This window comes from Cynocephalus volans, chromosome 8, assembly GCF_027409185.1.
Source record: "Cynocephalus volans isolate mCynVol1 chromosome 8, mCynVol1.pri, whole genome shotgun sequence".
NCBI classification, from domain to species: Eukaryota; Metazoa; Chordata; class Mammalia; order Dermoptera; family Cynocephalidae; genus Cynocephalus; species Cynocephalus volans.
This window is the reverse complement of record NC_084467.1, coordinates 15,198,224-15,215,814: the sequence shown is the minus strand read 5'-3', so window position 1 is coordinate 15,215,814 and position 17,591 is coordinate 15,198,224. Positions and strand designations below refer to the sequence as shown.

The 17,591-nt window shown below is 47.3% G+C and overlaps 1 protein-coding gene across 4 annotated transcripts in view; it reads left to right on the top strand.

The window, feature by feature from the left end:
- TMCO4 (transmembrane and coiled-coil domains 4) overlaps positions 1–17,591 on the top strand; it is a 100,132-nt gene that overhangs the window by 40,360 nt on the left and 42,181 nt on the right. For 3 of the 4 annotated variants that reach the window (XM_063105138.1, XM_063105137.1, XM_063105140.1), the window contains exons 6-11: positions 2,672–2,804; positions 10,217–10,314; positions 10,549–10,692; positions 11,542–11,661; positions 15,185–15,349; positions 16,171–16,307. In XM_063105138.1, coding sequence (XP_062961208.1) covers positions 2,672–2,804; positions 10,217–10,314; positions 10,549–10,692; positions 11,542–11,661; positions 15,185–15,349; positions 16,171–16,307 — 797 coding nt within the window. The remainder of the gene's footprint in view (positions 1–2,671; positions 2,805–10,216; positions 10,315–10,548; positions 10,693–11,541; positions 11,662–15,184; positions 15,350–16,170; positions 16,308–17,591) is intronic. The other variant, XM_063105139.1, reaches the window with a different exon arrangement.

Below are 17,591 nucleotides of genomic sequence, written 5' to 3'. Positions count from 1 at the left end.
CCAGGGAAAGGAGAGTCTCATATACCAGGACTCAGGAAACCTTATTTTTGACAAGCGTCTCAGATAATCCTGATGGGCAGCTGGATTTGGGAACTAGCATTTTAGACAACTCTCAGGGCCCATACACACAAGGAAGGTTGGTGCAGAGTAGCTGAATGCTGAGTCCTTGTGACTTTCTCTCTGTCAGAATGATCCCATTTGGAAGCCTGTCATAGTACTTGAGTCATATAGAATGTGTGACCTAAAAGTCAGAACAGTTTATTCATTTGTTCATTCACTGACTAAACATTGAGCTCCTACTATGTGCCATGCCCCAGGTAGGTGCCTGGGGTTGGATATACAGATGAGCAAACTTATAGTCTGTTAAACGGATACAGACAAGTGCAATAAAACAGGAAAGATGCTGAGAAGGAGGCCTGCATAAGGGACTGCAGACCCCTGAAGGAAGGAGTGATCCAGAGAGGGGTCAGAGAGGAGGTAATGTTTGAGCCACTTCTCGGGGGAAAATAAAAGTTCAAGGCTTAGGTGATAGACAGAATAGTGGCCTCCCCAAAGATGTCCCCATCCTGATCCCTGAAACCTGTGAATATGTTACATGGCAAAAGAGACTTCGTAGATGTGATTAAGTTCACATCTTGAGATGGGGGGATTATCCTAGACTATCCAGGTAGGCCCAGTGTAATCACATTATAAGAGGAAAACAGGAAGATCTAAGTCACAGTAAGAGATGTGGCCCCTGGAGCAGAGTTGGAGTGATTGGAGAGAGGCGCCATGAGTTAGGGACTGCAGGCAGCCTCTAGAAGCTGGAAAAGGCAAGGAAACACATTCTCTCCCAGAGCCTTCAGAAGGAACATAGTCTTGCTGACACCCTGATTTCAGGATATCTGGCCTCCAAACTGTCAGATAATAAATTTGTGTTGTCTTAAGCCACTAAGTCTGGTAATTTGTTAACAGCAGCCATAGGAAACAAATACAGCCGACTTGGCATGAAGCTCTGTTTTAAGTGATTTATGTTTATTATGCCAGAAAACTCTAGATCAAAGAGGTTAGGTGGTCCAAGTCCCCTTAGATAGCAAGTAGCAGATGGGGGATTAAAACTGAGACTGTCCGATTTGAGAGATGCTCTCTTAGCCACTGGAAGGCAGAGACTTTCTTCGCTGGCATCCGGCAAAATTAAAGGCACACAGGTGCGACACAGCCTGGCATGCCGGGGACCAAGGGAGGGTGTTGAGGAAGGGTGGGAGATGATGAGAGATGACCCCCACATGCCAGGCTACCAGGCATGGAATGGGTTCTGTAGACAGAGATGTGATGGAAGCGGAGGAGCCAGTGAAGATTTGCTTGGCGTGGGCCACTGAAGAGGTGCCGAGGGCCTGAGCCAGCCAGGCGCTGTGGATGTGAAGAAACGAGATACAGTAGAGACGTTGTTAGATAAAATCGAACAGACTCAGAGGCATTGCATGTGAGGGATGAGGGACAGGGAGGACCACAGGGGCTCCCCGTCCCCTGGCTTGGGTGGCTGGGTGGTGGTGTGTTCTGAGGTCACCCAAGAGGAGACCCAGAGAGTTCTTATGCCATTCTGGGGCCCATTGTCTGGCAGACGGGTTGGGATTTGACAGCTTAGGCTGGGAATAGAATCTGGGGCACTTTGCATAGGATCCTGTCTACTCTTGTGCTGCCTGAAGACACGAGTCCTTTCATCAGGGTTGGTTCATTTTACCCCTTTCAGATCCCCCATTCCTTCCCAACCAGATGTTAACATAGTCTAACAAACTGCTGGGCTATATATAAAGTTTAGACGGACACTTTTGGTTAAATTTTGATAGGTTAATTTTTCCAGGTATAAAGTTAACCCAAGTTTATTATAGATAATTTTGAAAAAAAAAAAAATCATATGTGACATATTTCCTTCACTTTTTTTTCTTATGCAGTGTTTTGTTTTGTTTTGTTTTTTCTTAGTTGGGACCCTATGGCATATCAAGTCAATCTTCTACTCATTTTTAAAATGTATTTCATTGCATAAACATTTCTTTTTCAAACGTTATTACAAACTTTTCTTGGGAATCATTTTTTATGGCCTCACAGTTTTCCCACCGGATGGGAAATTCTCTGATGTTATAAATTCTCTGATGTTAACTAATTCTCTGATGTTATAAATCTCCAGATTGTGTCCAATTTCATGTTTTAAATGCAGCAGTAGCACCTCTGTTCATTAAATATTGTCTGTATTTAGGGTTGTTTTCTTAAAATTAGAATTCCAGAAATGGAATTCCTGGGGCAAAGGAGAAGCACATTTTTTTTTTTAAGTTTTTAATACATATTGTCAAGTTGACCTTAAGAATGTCTATACCAGTGTGTGCTCCCACCGGCAGTGTCTTTTAAGTCATTTTTGGTACCCATTTTTATCATCTCCTTAATAGCTGTGGGGTTTAAAAAACTGATCTTTGCTCACTTGGCTGATAAGAAATACCAGTTTGCTTTTGATTAGCATTTTTAAGAGTTGTGTCGTATTCTGTCCAGGAAGCTGTGCTGTTGTTTCATTGGGTCGCTCCCGTGGGTTTGTGCATTGAGGATGTTTCCAGCGTTTGGTTTTTGTCAATTGCACTCTGTTAACATCTCTGTGTGTAAATCCTAAACTGATTCTTTGCCTGTGTTGTTTCTCTCTTTTGAGGGCGCTATGATGCCCGGGCCAGAGTCCTCGTTTGCCACATAACCTCCCTGCTCCAAATGCCATTGGAAGAACTAGATTTCCTTGAAGAGACGTTTCTTGAAAGCCTGAAGGAAACCAAAGAAGAGGAATCTGAGTAAGAGAGCCCGGCAACCCCTGTCAGGGACTGAGGAATTCCACTTGCGTTCACCTCGCAGATCACAGAGCCCCTTTCTGCCCCCATTAAGAGGTGGTACGGTAAGGTAGAAGGATCGCTGGATGAAGGGTCCCAGCTGTGTGGCCTTAGCAAGTCACTCACTCTCTCTGGGCCTCAGTCCCCATTTGGAAGAAGAGGGGATTGAATGGATGATTGCTAAGAGCTGTGAATCTGTGACTTTAATATCCCGTGGCCCTGTGAATCTGTGACTTTAATATCCTGTTCCACCTCAGACTATTGTGACACCATGTCCATGGGCCCGAGTATCTGGGTTCAGATCCCACGTCTGACCCCCACCTGCTGTTTGACCTTGGGCAGATGGCCTACCTGTAAGCTGCAGTATTCTTATCTGTAAAATGGGAATAAAGCTAGCACCCTCCCAGAGTCACTGGGAAAAATGAGTGCGATCATATTGTAAAATGCTTGGCCCAGGGATGTCATGTAGCAAGTGTCAGTAGACATGAGGCCTCCCTCCCCCCACATGCTCCTGTATCCATCAGCCGTAGAGTGCCTTTGCTATCTATATACGGTCAAGAGTACATAGAAGAAAGTAATCCTGGTAATAGCCAGAGCTCAGCTCTTTGCAATACACCTTATACAGGATCTAATCCCATAGCAATAAATCAATCCTAGTTCACAGCCTTATTACAGGCTCCTGGCACCTGTCACGTCTCCCCAGCTCTGGGTTTTGTTTAGCTGCAATGGCTTTCTTTGAGCAGCCAGGTTGCACCAGAATAGCTGAGCTGGGAATTTAATCCTCAAGCCAAGTTCAGAGCCAGAGCCACCCTCGTGCCTGGGTTTGAGAGGCAAAGGGAAGGGGTGTTTCCTTGAGAAAGGAGGAAACTTGGTCTGTTGAAATAACCTGAAAACGTACTTGTTTTGACTCGCAGTAAAGGAATATCTGGACCCAGACCAATTACCGCCATCATAGGGGCTGCCCGGGTTCTTTGGATATATTAGAAATTTGTAGGGTCTTTTGTGCTTTGAAATTAAGGAAATTCTCAGTTATTGTTTGGAAATCTTAATAACACAAAGAAATATATTACCAAGAGGATTTGTTCTTATAATACTGGTAATGCCAGATCAGGGAAGATGTCAACCAGAAGTCCTAACACAGCCCAGCTCTGCCACCGGCCAGCCTTTGCAATCTTGGGCAAGTTACTTAACTTCTTTGGGCCTCAGTTTCCTCACCTGCAAAATGGGGATGACAGTGTTTTTGTTTGTTTATTGTATTTTTTGGTGGCTGGCCGGTAAGGGGATCTAAACCCTTGACCTGGGTGTTATAACACTGTGCTCTAACCAGCTAACTGGCCAGCCAAAATGGGAATGAAGCTAGCACCCTCCTCATAGGATTCTTGTGGTGCTCAAATGAGTTCATACACGTAAAGTGCTTCAAGAAGGCCTGGGTCAGAATAACTAGTCCATAAATACCATTACATGCTGCTGTTAACAGTGTTATTACACTCGTGTCATTATTATATATAGATCCTTTCCCCAGAAAAATTCTTGACATGTGTAATTATTTATTCAATTTTAGGGACTTTGCACAACCCTCAGATTCTATCCATGGTCTACGGAAGGATCTGAGACATGGGGAAAGCGTAGCCACTGTTCAGGGGACCTGGTTCTCAGTTTGATTCCGCTACGAACTCTCTGCGTGGCCTCCGGCACGTTGCTTTCCCTCTCTGGGCACCAGCATCAGTTTTCACCTGTACTTAGGGAATCAAATTGTATGTAGATTGCTTTTAACTGTAAGGCTTTGTGTTTCTGGGAGGTAAGCTCATCACTGACACTCTGAGGCGATCCTTTGCAGTTGGGGTTCAGGGTGCAATGTACCACCCCTCTGATCTTGGGTCCCCCATTTGAGCCCTGAAGCCATCCACGCTGCCCTCACTTTTTTAATGACTTCACCACTCTGTGCCTCAGTTTCTTCATCTCTAACATGGGGGTAATGATAGATCTGCATCATAGGGTTGTTGAGAGGATTAAGTTAGTTAACACATATCAAAAGCTTGGAGCAGCTCCTGGCACATCGTAGGGTCTGAGTAAATCTTAGCTAATGTGCTGCTGGAGGTTGATACAGCATTGTCAACATCTGACTTTTATTGAGTGCCTACTAGATGCAGGACAAGATGCCACCTCTTTTGATCCTCATAACAATTCCCTAGGGTTTCACACGTAAAGAAACAAATCAGAAGATGACATAATTCACCCGAGGTCACATGCCAGTCAGCGGCATCATCTGATTCAACCACCATATGCAGTCTGAATGTCACTTACCGTATCCCTCAAGGCCTGCTTCACAATCCCAGGTTCCCCTGCTAATTCTGAAGAAAGCTGTAAAGATGATACAAAAGACAGACCTTGTCTGTCAACCTGAGAAAGTGATTTAAAAAAAAAAAAAAAAAAGGTGGTGGTGGTGAGGACAGGGAACACCCTCTCATGGGAGATAAGATGGCCGTGAGTGAAATTATTTTGGGGTCCATGAGACGGGCAGTAGAGGTGTCTTGCTCTTCACGAGGCATCTTTGGCTCCAGCCTGAGATTTGGCCCAAATCTGCAGTGTGGCTTCGTTCTCCGTCTTTGGGAGGCTGACGTGGAACACCAATTCAAGTTCATTTCTGGCTTTCCAGAATGTGATGAGTGTGGGATTATCTGATAGTTTGGGTTGCCACCATGTCTAATCAGTGGGCAAAGTCAGTCCTAGGAACAAGGCTGTCATTTGGATGTCGTGGTCTCTGAATTTTCACTTCCAGGGAAAAAGGAAGGAAGCATTCATTACACATGTGAGTCAGAGCTAAATCGCCCCTTGTGCTTTAGGTGTTGAAATCTAATCAGGTAATTGAAGTAATTGCAGGAGTAGAATGCTGTGATAATTAACACCTGGACAAGCTATTCATTTTATGTACAAAACAATTATTAAGAACATGCAAATACTTAAATGAATAGGGAAGTAGATTGGCCATTCAAATAAATGTTTAGGAATGAAAGCCTTAACTAAGTAACTTTAGGAAAAATATCTTCTTTTTGAATCAAAAAGTGTTTATAAACATTTAAATAATAATACAAAGCAGAATACTGGAGATTAGAGCTTATCATCCATCTAATCTATGTAAAATTGATTGATATACTAGCAGTCATGCATTTACATAAAACAGCCTGAAAGGACTGTATTTACTTTTTAGGTATTTTATTCCATTTAGGCCATGAGTCTTCCATCAAACTCAGCGGAAAAGTGTCATAGATGTGCAGATGTCGCAGGAACAATCTAGAAGCAGATGATGCCGAGAAACGTCAGTGGCATTAACTCAAGAATTTGACTATGTTCTTAATAATAAGTCTGTAGTAATCATGAACATTTTTTAACATTTCCAATTTGTCCTAATATCCTAGAGTTTCCATTTTGATGGCTATTAGCCTCTATTCTGCATATTCTCATTTAGCCAAAAATATCCACTCTGTGCCCCTCTGGTTTTCCTAGATGTGGACAGTGAACGGCAGGCTTTATCTCTGCAGCAAAGTGATCACCTCCAATCCTGTTGGAATAATTAGGCTCTGTTCAAGAACATTTTCTGAGCAACCCCCAGGTTCCAAGCCTAGGGCAAGCTGCTGAGGGGGAAGAGCTGGAAATGGCTTGGTCTGTGCCCTGAAGGTTTATCCCAGTGATTTGCAACCTTGAGATACACAGAATCCCTGTAGAACCTTGTTGCAGATTCAGATCCTCACCCTCACGCCCAGAGATTCTGGCCGGGGAAGCTTCATTTTTAGCAGGTCGCCTTCTTGATACAGATGCCCACCCTTTGAAAATCACTGGTCTAGAATTCCAGGATATGGTAGAAGAGTGTTTGAGGGGCCCAGAGTCAGGGCATTTTAGCAACCTTGGGGCTTAGGGCAGCCTTCCTGGAGGAGGCGTCACTCATCAGCTAACTCTTAACAGACGAATAATGTTGAACCAGGCACAGGAAGGTGAGAAGGTCCCTGGTGGCCAAGGGCCAGAAGGCACACGGGTACTGAGGCGTAGGGCAGGGTGCCTGCAAGCAGATCAGTGTTCCTGGAGGGTAAAGTGTAAGTTAGGGAGTGATGAGAGATGAAACTGCAGAAGGAGGCAGGGGCCAGGACACAGAGGGCCTGAGTGTCATGCTGGGGAGGTGACACCATCCCGAAGGCAGGAGAGAGGGAGGCAGGCAGTCCAGGTTATCTTCTCCTGCTGGACTTGGGGTGCTATCTCCTCACCCTTCCATGGGCGTTTAACATGTACATTTCCTAGGTGAGAAAATCGAGGCTCAGAATAGTTGGATGACGCAGCAAGATCATGGCAGAGCTAGGTTCAAACACCTCATCCCCAATTTCCAGACTATTTCCCAGTCGGTGTTTGTTGAATCAAGATACTGCTGACTCACAGAGCCATGTCGCCTGTCCCGTTGTGTGTTCCTGTTGCATGCTGTCAGTAGCTTGAATTTTTTTCTCAGGCTTTGAACTCTGCCGAAAACTGATAACTTTCCAGCCTTACAGTCTGAACTGAATTAAGAGTCGATTCAGGGTTAAAGCAATTAAGGGTCAAAGTATATCCCAGCCTGTGTTTAGGAGGAAATAATTTAATAACAAAAGGAATGAAAACAGCAACGAATGTGGAACAATTAGTCTGCCCATCACTGTGTGTGGATCGTCTCATTTAGTCCTCACAGTACCCCTGGGAATTAAGTACTATTATCCCCATCTGTTGAATGAGGAAACTCAGACATGACAAGTAATTTGTGCATGTCACAAAGTTAGTAAGTGGAGGATACATCAGGATAGGCTAGATTTTGCCGTTGTGACAAATGACCTCTGAATCTCAATGGCTTAACAGCATCGAAGGTGTATTGTTCATACTGCACGTCCATGGCACAGTGGCTGTGGCTTTAGTCCACACTGTCTTGGTTCTGGGTCCCAGGGCGGGATAACTGAGTATTCGGTGAAGGTCATATAGTCTACCACAGCAGCAGAGGTAGGAGCCAGGCCTGTGTTTACAGGGTTCGAATCCTGACATCAGACCCCCTCGCTTTTATCCCCGTCCTGCCTTCTACTTTGCTGGAATCATATAGTTCAGCCTCATTCCACGACGCTGATGACATGACTTTTAATCATGGAAAACCAGCGCCCGTGGTGTGCACAGAGATTTTTATCATTGATTTCCACTTCCCTGTGAGAAGTGCTGTGCTTTACCCCCAGGAGGTACTTAGGAAAACAGTGTGCTGAAGTGAGCTGGCAGGGATGCAAAAAGCAGGGCAGATCCCCACATGCCCACCTCAAGTCCCATTTCTTGTAGATGTCTGGAGACTGAGCTGTTTCTTAATGTATGGTTCATGAGGAAGGGGATGGGAAGGGAACAGGTATCAGCTGAGCCGTACACTGTTCTGCTCACAGATACACAGCACCCAGAGTGCCAGCACTATCTGTAGTTTTTTGAGAAACCGCCTTACTGTTTTTCATAATTGCTGTTCTATTTACATTCCCACCAGCGATGTGTAAGAGTTCCCCTTTCTCCACATCCTCGCCAGCTTTTGTCATTTTCGGTCTTTTGGATGATAGCCATTCTAGATATATACAATGATCATGGGTCAATTAAGAGACAAGTAGATTAGAGCTTACCAGAAACGGGGGGGGGGGGGTTGGGTGGGTAATGAGAAGTGATTGCTTAATGGGTCTAGAGTCTACGTTTAGAATGACGAGTAAGTTTTGGAAATAGATAGACGTAGTGGTTACACAGTATTGTGAATGTAATTAATTCCACACAATTGCATGTTTAAAAATGCTTAAAATGGCAATCCTTGTGTATGTTTTACCGCAATTTTTTTTTAAATGGGGAAAAAATATATACCAGGGTACTTCAAAGAGTTGGTGGGAAAATAGAATTAAAAGATAATGTGAATCTTTCCATGAACTTTTTGAAGCACCCTCATACACTGATGACATTGAAACAACCTATAAAAACAGATAGAACTAATCTAAGCTGTTAGGAGTGGGGACAGTGGTCACTCTTGGGAGGAGTGACTAGAAAGGACCGCAAGAGGGTTTCAGGGGTGCAGATGCTGCTCAGTTTGTTGATCTGGCAGTTGCTGTTTAGTTTGTGCAAATTCATCCAGTTCTACACTTCTGTGTATGTCTCAAACTTCAAAAAAAAAAAGTTTTAAATAAAGCAACAAAATGAATCATAAAAAAAAGTGCCAGCACATTGCCCATTCTCAGTAAACATTTATTGATTGAATAGATAAAGAAGTGAATTTAATCTTTACAGAAAAGCAACCTTATGAGGTCAATGTTATTATCCCCATTTCACAAAAGAGGAAACTGAGGCTCAGGGAGATGCAGTGTCATCATAACCACAGCCATGATTTTGTTTGGCACTTTCGGTGTGCCGACCATGGTGCTAAATGCCTGACGGTCTCTTAATTGACCCCACAGCCCTTAACTCATTTATAATATGGGGACAATAATAATTCCACTTCTTAAGATAAAGTCAGGGGAAGAGCCAAGCATGGTAACTGGCACAGAGGAAGTGCTCTATAAATAGTAACCTTATATTATCAGCCTCATTTGCTATCACTCGCACTGAGCTACTGTCCAAACTCCAGCAGTTCAGAGTCCACACTGGGTGACCGCTCCGTCCCGCCCTCGCCTCCCACCCTGCTCCTGAGCACCTGAAAGTGGCTGAACATCCGACAGGAAAATTGGGCTTCGTGATTCCTGAGCACCCACAACGACGCTCAGGATTCACCTGACCCCAATTCACTCTAAATGTTTTCCTTTTGCCATTTTATAGTGTTTCAATTTCAAGGCTGAATGAGTCTCACTATTGCTCCAAGGCCAAGGTCTCCCATGCAGATATTCCTCTAACACATCTTTCAAATGATCGTTCTGAAGGAAATTGGTTTCCAAATGTCCCAGAGGGAGGTGGGGTCATGGGGCAGGGTGAGGAGGAGGGAGGGAAGCGGGGAGGGGATGGAGTCTGTGACCCTGTTTTGTACTCGTTCCGGGTCCATCTGTTTAAAGATATTTTTTATGCTTCTCTTACTATTACTATCATTTTTTTTTTTTTTTTTTTTTTTTTGTCTTTTCATTATTCAAATCGCAACCCTGTTAGGATGGATTTGTTGGGTAAGTAGCACATCCTACACACTGAGATTCCCTGTCTGGGTTTTGGAATGTTTCCAGCTGTTTTAAACCATGGATGGGCCGAGGGTGACTGCCGTACCTTACTCTGCATGACAGAGTACCTCAGGCAGCATTGACCCCAACGGGGTTGGTGAGGCGGGGAGGTCTCAAGGGATCCTGGGCACAGCTGGACCCAGAGACCAACCTCTTCTCTCCCAGAATGGCCGAGGCATCCCGGAAGAAGAAAGAAAATCGGAGGAAGTGGAAGCGTTATCTCCTAATAGGCCTGGCGACTGTCGGAGGCGGGACAGTGATCGGTAAGGCCAGCTGGAGATGGTGGCACGTGGGCCAGAGCCGTGCGGAGGGAGAGTGGAGAGTGCAGGGGGATCGGCAGGGAGGTGGCCACTGGCACGTGGTAGGTGCTCAGTAAATGTCCTCATTAGCACTGTTAGAAGCTTCCATGGAAGGAAGTGGGCAGCTGATGGGGTAAGAACCCATCAAGCCACGTCCTCACTCCCACCTTTACCCACCGTGGGCTGCTTTCCCTGCAGGTGTGACCGGGGGTCTAGCTGCCCCCCTTGTTGCTGCTGGAGCCGCGACAATCATTGGCAGTGCCGGGGCAGCAGCTCTGGGCTCGGTGGCCGGCATAGCTGTCATGACCTCGCTCTTCGGTGCAGCTGGAGCTGGCTTGACAGGTAAGGTTCAAAAAGAATGGTGAGTGGGGAGGGGTTTTCACCCAGGTGGCCCATCTGCTAGAGGATACACTCAGATGCCCACCACTGGGGGCTCCCTGGAAAACAGAGTGGCTGTCTCTCACTCTGGGGCCCAGCCCTGCCAGAACTTGCAGCAGGTTTCACAGAGAGCTGGGCCAGTAGCTCAGCATGGGTCAGGGTAAGGGCCAAGTTGGAAAAACTGGCTTTTTCTTCATGCACCTTGTGTGTTCTTCCTGAGACAGACTCTGATCGCACCTGCTTCCACCGTCCAGCAGTTCCCAGGCATGCCATCTCAGAGAGGCCTAGGCTCCCTTGTGTTTAGAGAGAACATGGCCCCCTTCATTTGCCAGCATTACCTGGGGCAGTTTTGCCCAATCCTATGCATCAACAGCCCCTCCAGTCACACACAGAGCGTCCTGTTCAATTTCCCAAGTAGAGAGAGCATCGCTGCCCACATTGAGAAATCTTGGTCCATTGGATCCACTTTTACTGAAAGGAATTTATTATAGCCCTGAAGTGTGTGGGCAGGAAACGAGATACAGAACCACCCAAGTCAGCATGGAGCAGCGTTTAAGATCCTGGGCTTGGAATTCAAACACCAGCTCTGCCACTCTGGGGCTGGCCAGCCGTGGGCTGCTTTTTAACTCTCTTCTGTAATAGGGGACAATAATGGCACCTACCTTAATGCGTTCAAGAATGAAATGCATTTGTCGAAGGGCAGGCACGCAGTCGGTGTTTACTGTGTGAGTGTGTGAGCACAGACAGCCGCTCTGACCAATGTTCCCAGGACCCCAGTCACCTCCATTCTCCTTCTCATGTCTGGGGCTTTAGGATACAAGATGAAGAAGCGTGTCGGGGCCATTGAAGAGTTCACATTCCTGCCTCTGACGGAGGGCAGGCAGCTGCACATCACCATCGCTGTCACCGGGTGGCTTGCGTCTGGCCAATACCGTGAGCACCAGAAATAGAGAAGGATGTGGAGGCGGGTGGGCGTTGGCTGAGCTGGGCCTGCTGCTGTGGGCCAGACCCTGGGTTAGGTTCTTGCCTGCCTGTGTCTCTAGGGAGTGTGCATGGGGAGCCCCATTTTGCAGAGGAGGAAACCGAGGCTTAGAGAGGTCAGGTGACTTTATCTCACATCCATCCACCCACCCATTCACCTATATCTATCCATCCACCTATCCATCCACCCATCCATCCAGCAGTATTTATAGAGTACTGTACTTACTAGGTGCCAGCCACTGAGCCAGGCCCTGGGAATGCAGCACAGTCATGGCCTCTGCTCCCATGGAACATACGGTTCAAGACAGAAGACAGACCAAGTAATTACAGGGCAGCATTATGGATGGCCCAATAGGTGAAGCACAGGGTGTTTCTGGGGAAGGTTCCTGGAGGAAGTGACATTCAGGCTAAGGGCTGGCTGGAAGTTAGCCTGGCAAAGAAGGAGCAAAAAGCATATAGCCAGCAAAGGGGCAGCATGTGCAAAGGCCCAGTGGTGCAGAAGAACCAGAAAGAACACAGGACGCTGCAGCAGGGAGCCAGAAGGCAGGAGCGCAGGCAGGGCCAGCATGTGAGCTATGGCACAGAGTTCAAATTTGTCCTCAGAGCGAGTGGAAGATAGCAAAGGACTTTAAACATGTGGGTAAGGGATCTGTCTTAGCCATGTGACCTCCAGCAAGTGACCTAACTTCTCTGTACCTGAGCTACTTCTACTTCATTTCTAAAGTGGAACAAATTATTCCTGCCTTTTAGGGTTGCCACGAAGATGAAATTAACCTAGATAATGCATGGAAGACACCTGGTTTCTACTTGGCATTCCACAAACATGACTCTCCTTTGCTGTTCTAATTTGAACATGCATGTTTTAGGGGATTCTAACCAGGATGGCATTGAGGACTCACACGCAGTCCACTTCCTGCCTGGCTCACTTCTGCAAGTGCCCAGTGTGGGGCTCGACAAATAGTTCATTGCTTAGAGAGAGGGCAGGGTGAGCCAGGGAATCCTGAACATCCCAACCCAATCACCAGGCACACATGCCAAGCAAATGATAGAGAATAAAGCAGGTGAGAAAATGTTGAGAGGTGTTACCAAGCATGTTGGTGTGTGACCGCCAGGCCTCATCCCCACACAGAAGGTCTCTAATCTTAACTGACACCTGGCTCCTGTCTAAACTGAGTCAGGCCTTCTGCCCGCACAGTAAGAACTAGAAATGTGCAGCCTCCTTGCTCCTGCCATCTACCCTCTGAGGCATGGGCTGGTCTTATCCTGATTTGTTGAAGAGGAAACCTGGAGAGGCTGTGGGGCAGTGAGTGGCAGGTGCAGGATTCGAACCCAGGTCTCCTGGCCCAAAGTTGAGGGTTTCTTTTCTTTTCATTACACCCACCATTCTACAGGCAGGAAGGAACAGGAGCAAGAGTCTAAGAAAAGGAATTCGCAATTCTGACCAGTATGGAAAGCAAATCCCTTATCTTTGTTTTACCCCCATTTGCTCAGTTGGCTCCAGGTCAAAAGTCAGGTTCATCTGGGGTCAAGGAAATAGTCTTCTTTGTTCTCCAGCAGTCTAGGACAGTGTGGTACCCAAGCAGAGGGGTGGTTAAAAGAAATATAACCAAACTAGAGAAAGTTCAGGAGGAAAAAAAGTCACCCATTGCTGTCTCCTTGACCGCCAGGAAAGAAGCCTCTCTGTCATCACTGGTTGGCATGGACATGTAATGGGAACAGCTGGACTTTCTTCAGCCCACCCTTTTTAATCATGATTATGTATAATAATGATAACAGCTTTGTAGCCAACCGCTGGCCATGAGCCAGGTGCTCACCCATGCACCTTGCATGCAGCAGCTCACTAGTTCCCTAGCACCCCCATTTTACAGATGAGGAAACTGAGGCTGATAAGGGCTGCCCAGGGTCACCCAGCTGGTCAGCAGCAGGGGCAGGATTCACCCCATTCTGTCTGGCTCCACAGCTCATGTTCTTTGTCAGCACTTTACAGTTCATATAACGCTTTTCATGCAGTGTCTCACCTGACCCCCACCACACCCGGTGGGCAACATGCCTTCCTGTGAGTAACGCAGGCAGGAAGCTGCCGAGCTGGGTCCAGAGCCCGGGTCACATCACGTCGAGCCCAAACTCCCCCCATTCTGCACCTGCTGCCTCTCTCAGGGCTGGCTGCCACCTTATCCATAATTAGAGGCCATTGATCCCTGAGTTGTTGCAGAGCTGAGTCAGGTCCCTGCAGAGGGAGACAGAGCCACCGCATGGTTGTCTTTGTGTCAACAGAGCACCCTGCTGGTGAGGATGAGGGCTTTGGGTCAGGAAGGAGGAGGCGTGTAGTTGATGTTCAAAACCTGAAGGCTCTAGGAAGTTGGCTGCACCCACCCATTCATTCATCGTGTTTGTGTGAGTGCTTACTATGCACCGCATGACCAGGCTTTGGGATTGTGGTGCTGGGCAGAACAGACTGTAGGAGAGACATACGTCCAACAAGGATGCAGAAATAAACGTGTAATTACAGACTGTGATGAGAACTTAGGATGAGAAAGTGCAGGAGCTTTTGCCCTGTCAGAAGGGCCGGGAATCCTTCCCTGTGCACTTCCTGTGATTGAACTGGAATCTCAAGGACAAGTAAGAGTGAACTGGGGGAACTGATGTAAGATCCAGGAGCTATTGGAGGGTTTTAGGCAGGGTGGGAGGAGATTTCTGTTTTGAAAAGGTCATTTGAGCCACAGGCAGAAATGGATGGAGGCCAGACGGGGGCCCTCTGAGCTCCTATCTGAAGGCAGAGGGTGGAGGCAGGCAGTCCGGGTGATCCTTTCCTGCTCGACATTGGCACTGTGGGGTGCTGACTCATCATCCTTCCACGGGTCATTTAACACTTACATTTCCTAGGTGAGAAACTGAGGCTCAGAAAAAGAGCTGGGCTCAAGTGCCTCTTCCCCCACTTGCCAGACTATTCCCAGTTGGTGCTTGTTGAATCAACATGCTGCTGACTCACAGAGCTTGTCCTGTTACATGTTCTGGTCCCATAGCATGTTTTGTCCCATTGCATGTTCTTGTCCCATTGCATGTTCCTATTGTATGTTGTCAGCAGCTTAATGCCGGAAGTACTGCAGGGTAAGAGAAAATAATACTCTACATAGATAGTAGTTCAAACACTTAATTCTTACCACTACCCTATGACGGGAGATAGATATTAATCTCACTTCCCAGATAAGCAGAGTGAGGTTCAAGGTGGGAGAGTAATGTGCCCAAGGTCAGCCAGCTATGAACGAATGCAGGAGGCTGGGATTTGGACTCCTGCCTGCTGACCCTGGGGCACAGTGCTCCATCTGCCCTGTGACAGCAGCTGCTCACTAGCAGGTGGGCCTTTTGTCCTCCCCACAAGGATGAGTGTTCCCCTGTCGCTGCCTGTCTGGAGTAGTGGGGTGAGATGTCCTCTACCACAGACAGGAGAGACCCCACCTACCTGTGTTCTCCCCAGGCACCTTCAGTGCCCCATGGGCTGCCCTGTCCCGTAGCCGTGAACAGTATTGCCTGGCCTGGGAGGCCAAGTACCTGATGGAGCTTGGCAACGCCCTGGAGACCATCCTCAGTGGTCTTGCCAACATGGTGGCTCAGGAGGCCCTGAAGTACACAGTGTTATCTGGTAAGGTCCCCCTCCCCCTGTCCACAACATGCCCACTGCTCCCATTCCCCAGGGGTACCATGTGGTACCACATCTTTGCATCCCCCAGGAAGCCAGGCACTTTGTTGGGCCCTAGGAACACAGAGAGGCGAAGGCTTCATTCCCGTCTGTAGCCAATCACATCATGTATCAGTTAGCTATTGCCGCATAACAAGCCACCCCAAAACTGAGTGCCTTAAAATAACAGTCATGTAACATAATAGTCCAGGAATTGTGAGGCTGGAGTTAATTGATCTTAGCTGGGCCTGCTCATGCATCTGTGAGTCAGCCAACTCTCCACTGTCTGGGCTAGCCTTGTCTGGGCAGCTCGGGCAACTCTGCTCTGCCCCATCAGTCTCCCATCCTGATGGGAACAGCAGGCTAGCCCATACCAGTGGCAGAAGTGCAAGAGAAACTAGCCCCAATGCACAAGTCCAGTCCAAGCCTCGCATCTACTAACATCTTGTTGACTATGGCTGAGGCTAGGGAATATAGGCGGGGGGGGGGGATGGGCATTACACAGTTGGAAGGCAAAGTGGGAGGATACGTTGGGGGGCGTGGCAGATTTCGGATTTTGCACATGACAAGTGCTTGAGCAGAAGAGATTTAATCCATGTGTCAGAAATGCATGAGCTTCCATTTTCCTTGCTATTTAGCAGTTTGACAACATTTGGGAAACTCGCAGATTCCAAGGTAGAGACTCTGCATGTGTTCACTCGAGCATCCTTTAGCCAGTCACTTTCCTAGAAAGCACCCCCCCCCCCCGATACACTCCCTTCATCTCTGATATTCCACTTCCCCAGGCATTGTGGCTGCCCTGACCTGGCCAGCCTCACTCCTCACTGTCGCCAATGTCATCGACAACCCCTGGGGGGTGTGTCTCCATCGATCTGCAGAGGTTGGCAAGCACCTGGCCCACATCCTGCTCTCCCGGCAGCAGGTACCTGGGAACGGTGGGTGGGGGCAAGAGGGGAATTGAGGGGGCTGACTTATGCACCGATGTCAGCCTTAGAGGCCAGTCCACTTCTTTGCTGCACCTCCAGTCCGCGTGATGCAAGAGTCCTAGGATGGGCCATTAAGAATTATAGACTGTGCATCTCTAGCATGTACTTGGTAAGGACTGAATAACAGGCATCTGCAAGTACAAACAAGGTGGGGGGACTCGAGCAAAAGTGAAAGAGGCTCCTATGTATCAACTCTTTCTTTTTTTTTTTTTTGGCAGCTGGCCAGTACAGGGAACCAAGCCCTTGACCTTGTTGTTACAAGGGCCCACTCTAACCAACTGAGCTAACTGGCCAGCTCCTCCCATGTATCAACTCTTAATTAAAGAATTTAGTAATAACGGTTGTGCCCATTTGTGCAACATTTCAGTAGAAACCTCTGACTCGGTTTGCAGTGAAGTCAATAGAGTGAAAGAGACCCCATGCCTCAGTTGGCCACAGATGGAATTCCTACATGCTGGTGGCCGGGTGACCCTCCCTAGAAGTTAAGCTACCATGGGAGGAAATCTTCAGTGGTATAAATAGCCTGTAAAATGGTTAGGAAGAGAAATCATCAAAATGCTTTTAAAATTTGAACCCAGTAGAGATGTACTTATCAAGGAAATGAAACTGTCCCCTTCAAAATAAACTTAAGTAAATGGAGACCAAGGTTTGAGAAATAGTACTAGAGATGACTGTATTGTTAGCATTCATTTCGGCTACAAGTGTGAGAAAGCCCAGATAACAGTGGCTTAAGCAAAGGAGAAGTTTGTTTTTCCTGGAAAAGCCTAGGAAGGCTGTCCCACACTCGAGTGCTGTGTGCCATCGGGTGGAGGCCCTGGTTCCTTCCACCTGTTCCTCTGCTGTATGTGGTCTTGACCTCATGGTCCAAGATGGCAGCATCTGAGCCCCAGGTAGCAGGGAAAAGGCCAAAGAAGAAAGAACACAGGCCTTACAAAAGCTGGGAAACATAGTCTTTATTCTGAAGGCAACGAACCCAGCTGAAATTCACATACTATGGGAAAAAGGGAGAATGGATATTGAGGGGCAACTAGCAGTTTCTGCCACCATAGGTAAGTTGCTTGAGAAACTAATAACCCCCATCCAATCCCTGTATCTTTGAAAAAGAAATAAAGATGTCTTCTGGCATATCTGGCGATAAGGCAAAGACCAAAGTGGAGTAGGCTAAACAGGATGGAAGTTTATTCTCTCCTGTGGAATGGTCGGTGTCAGCATCCAGAGCA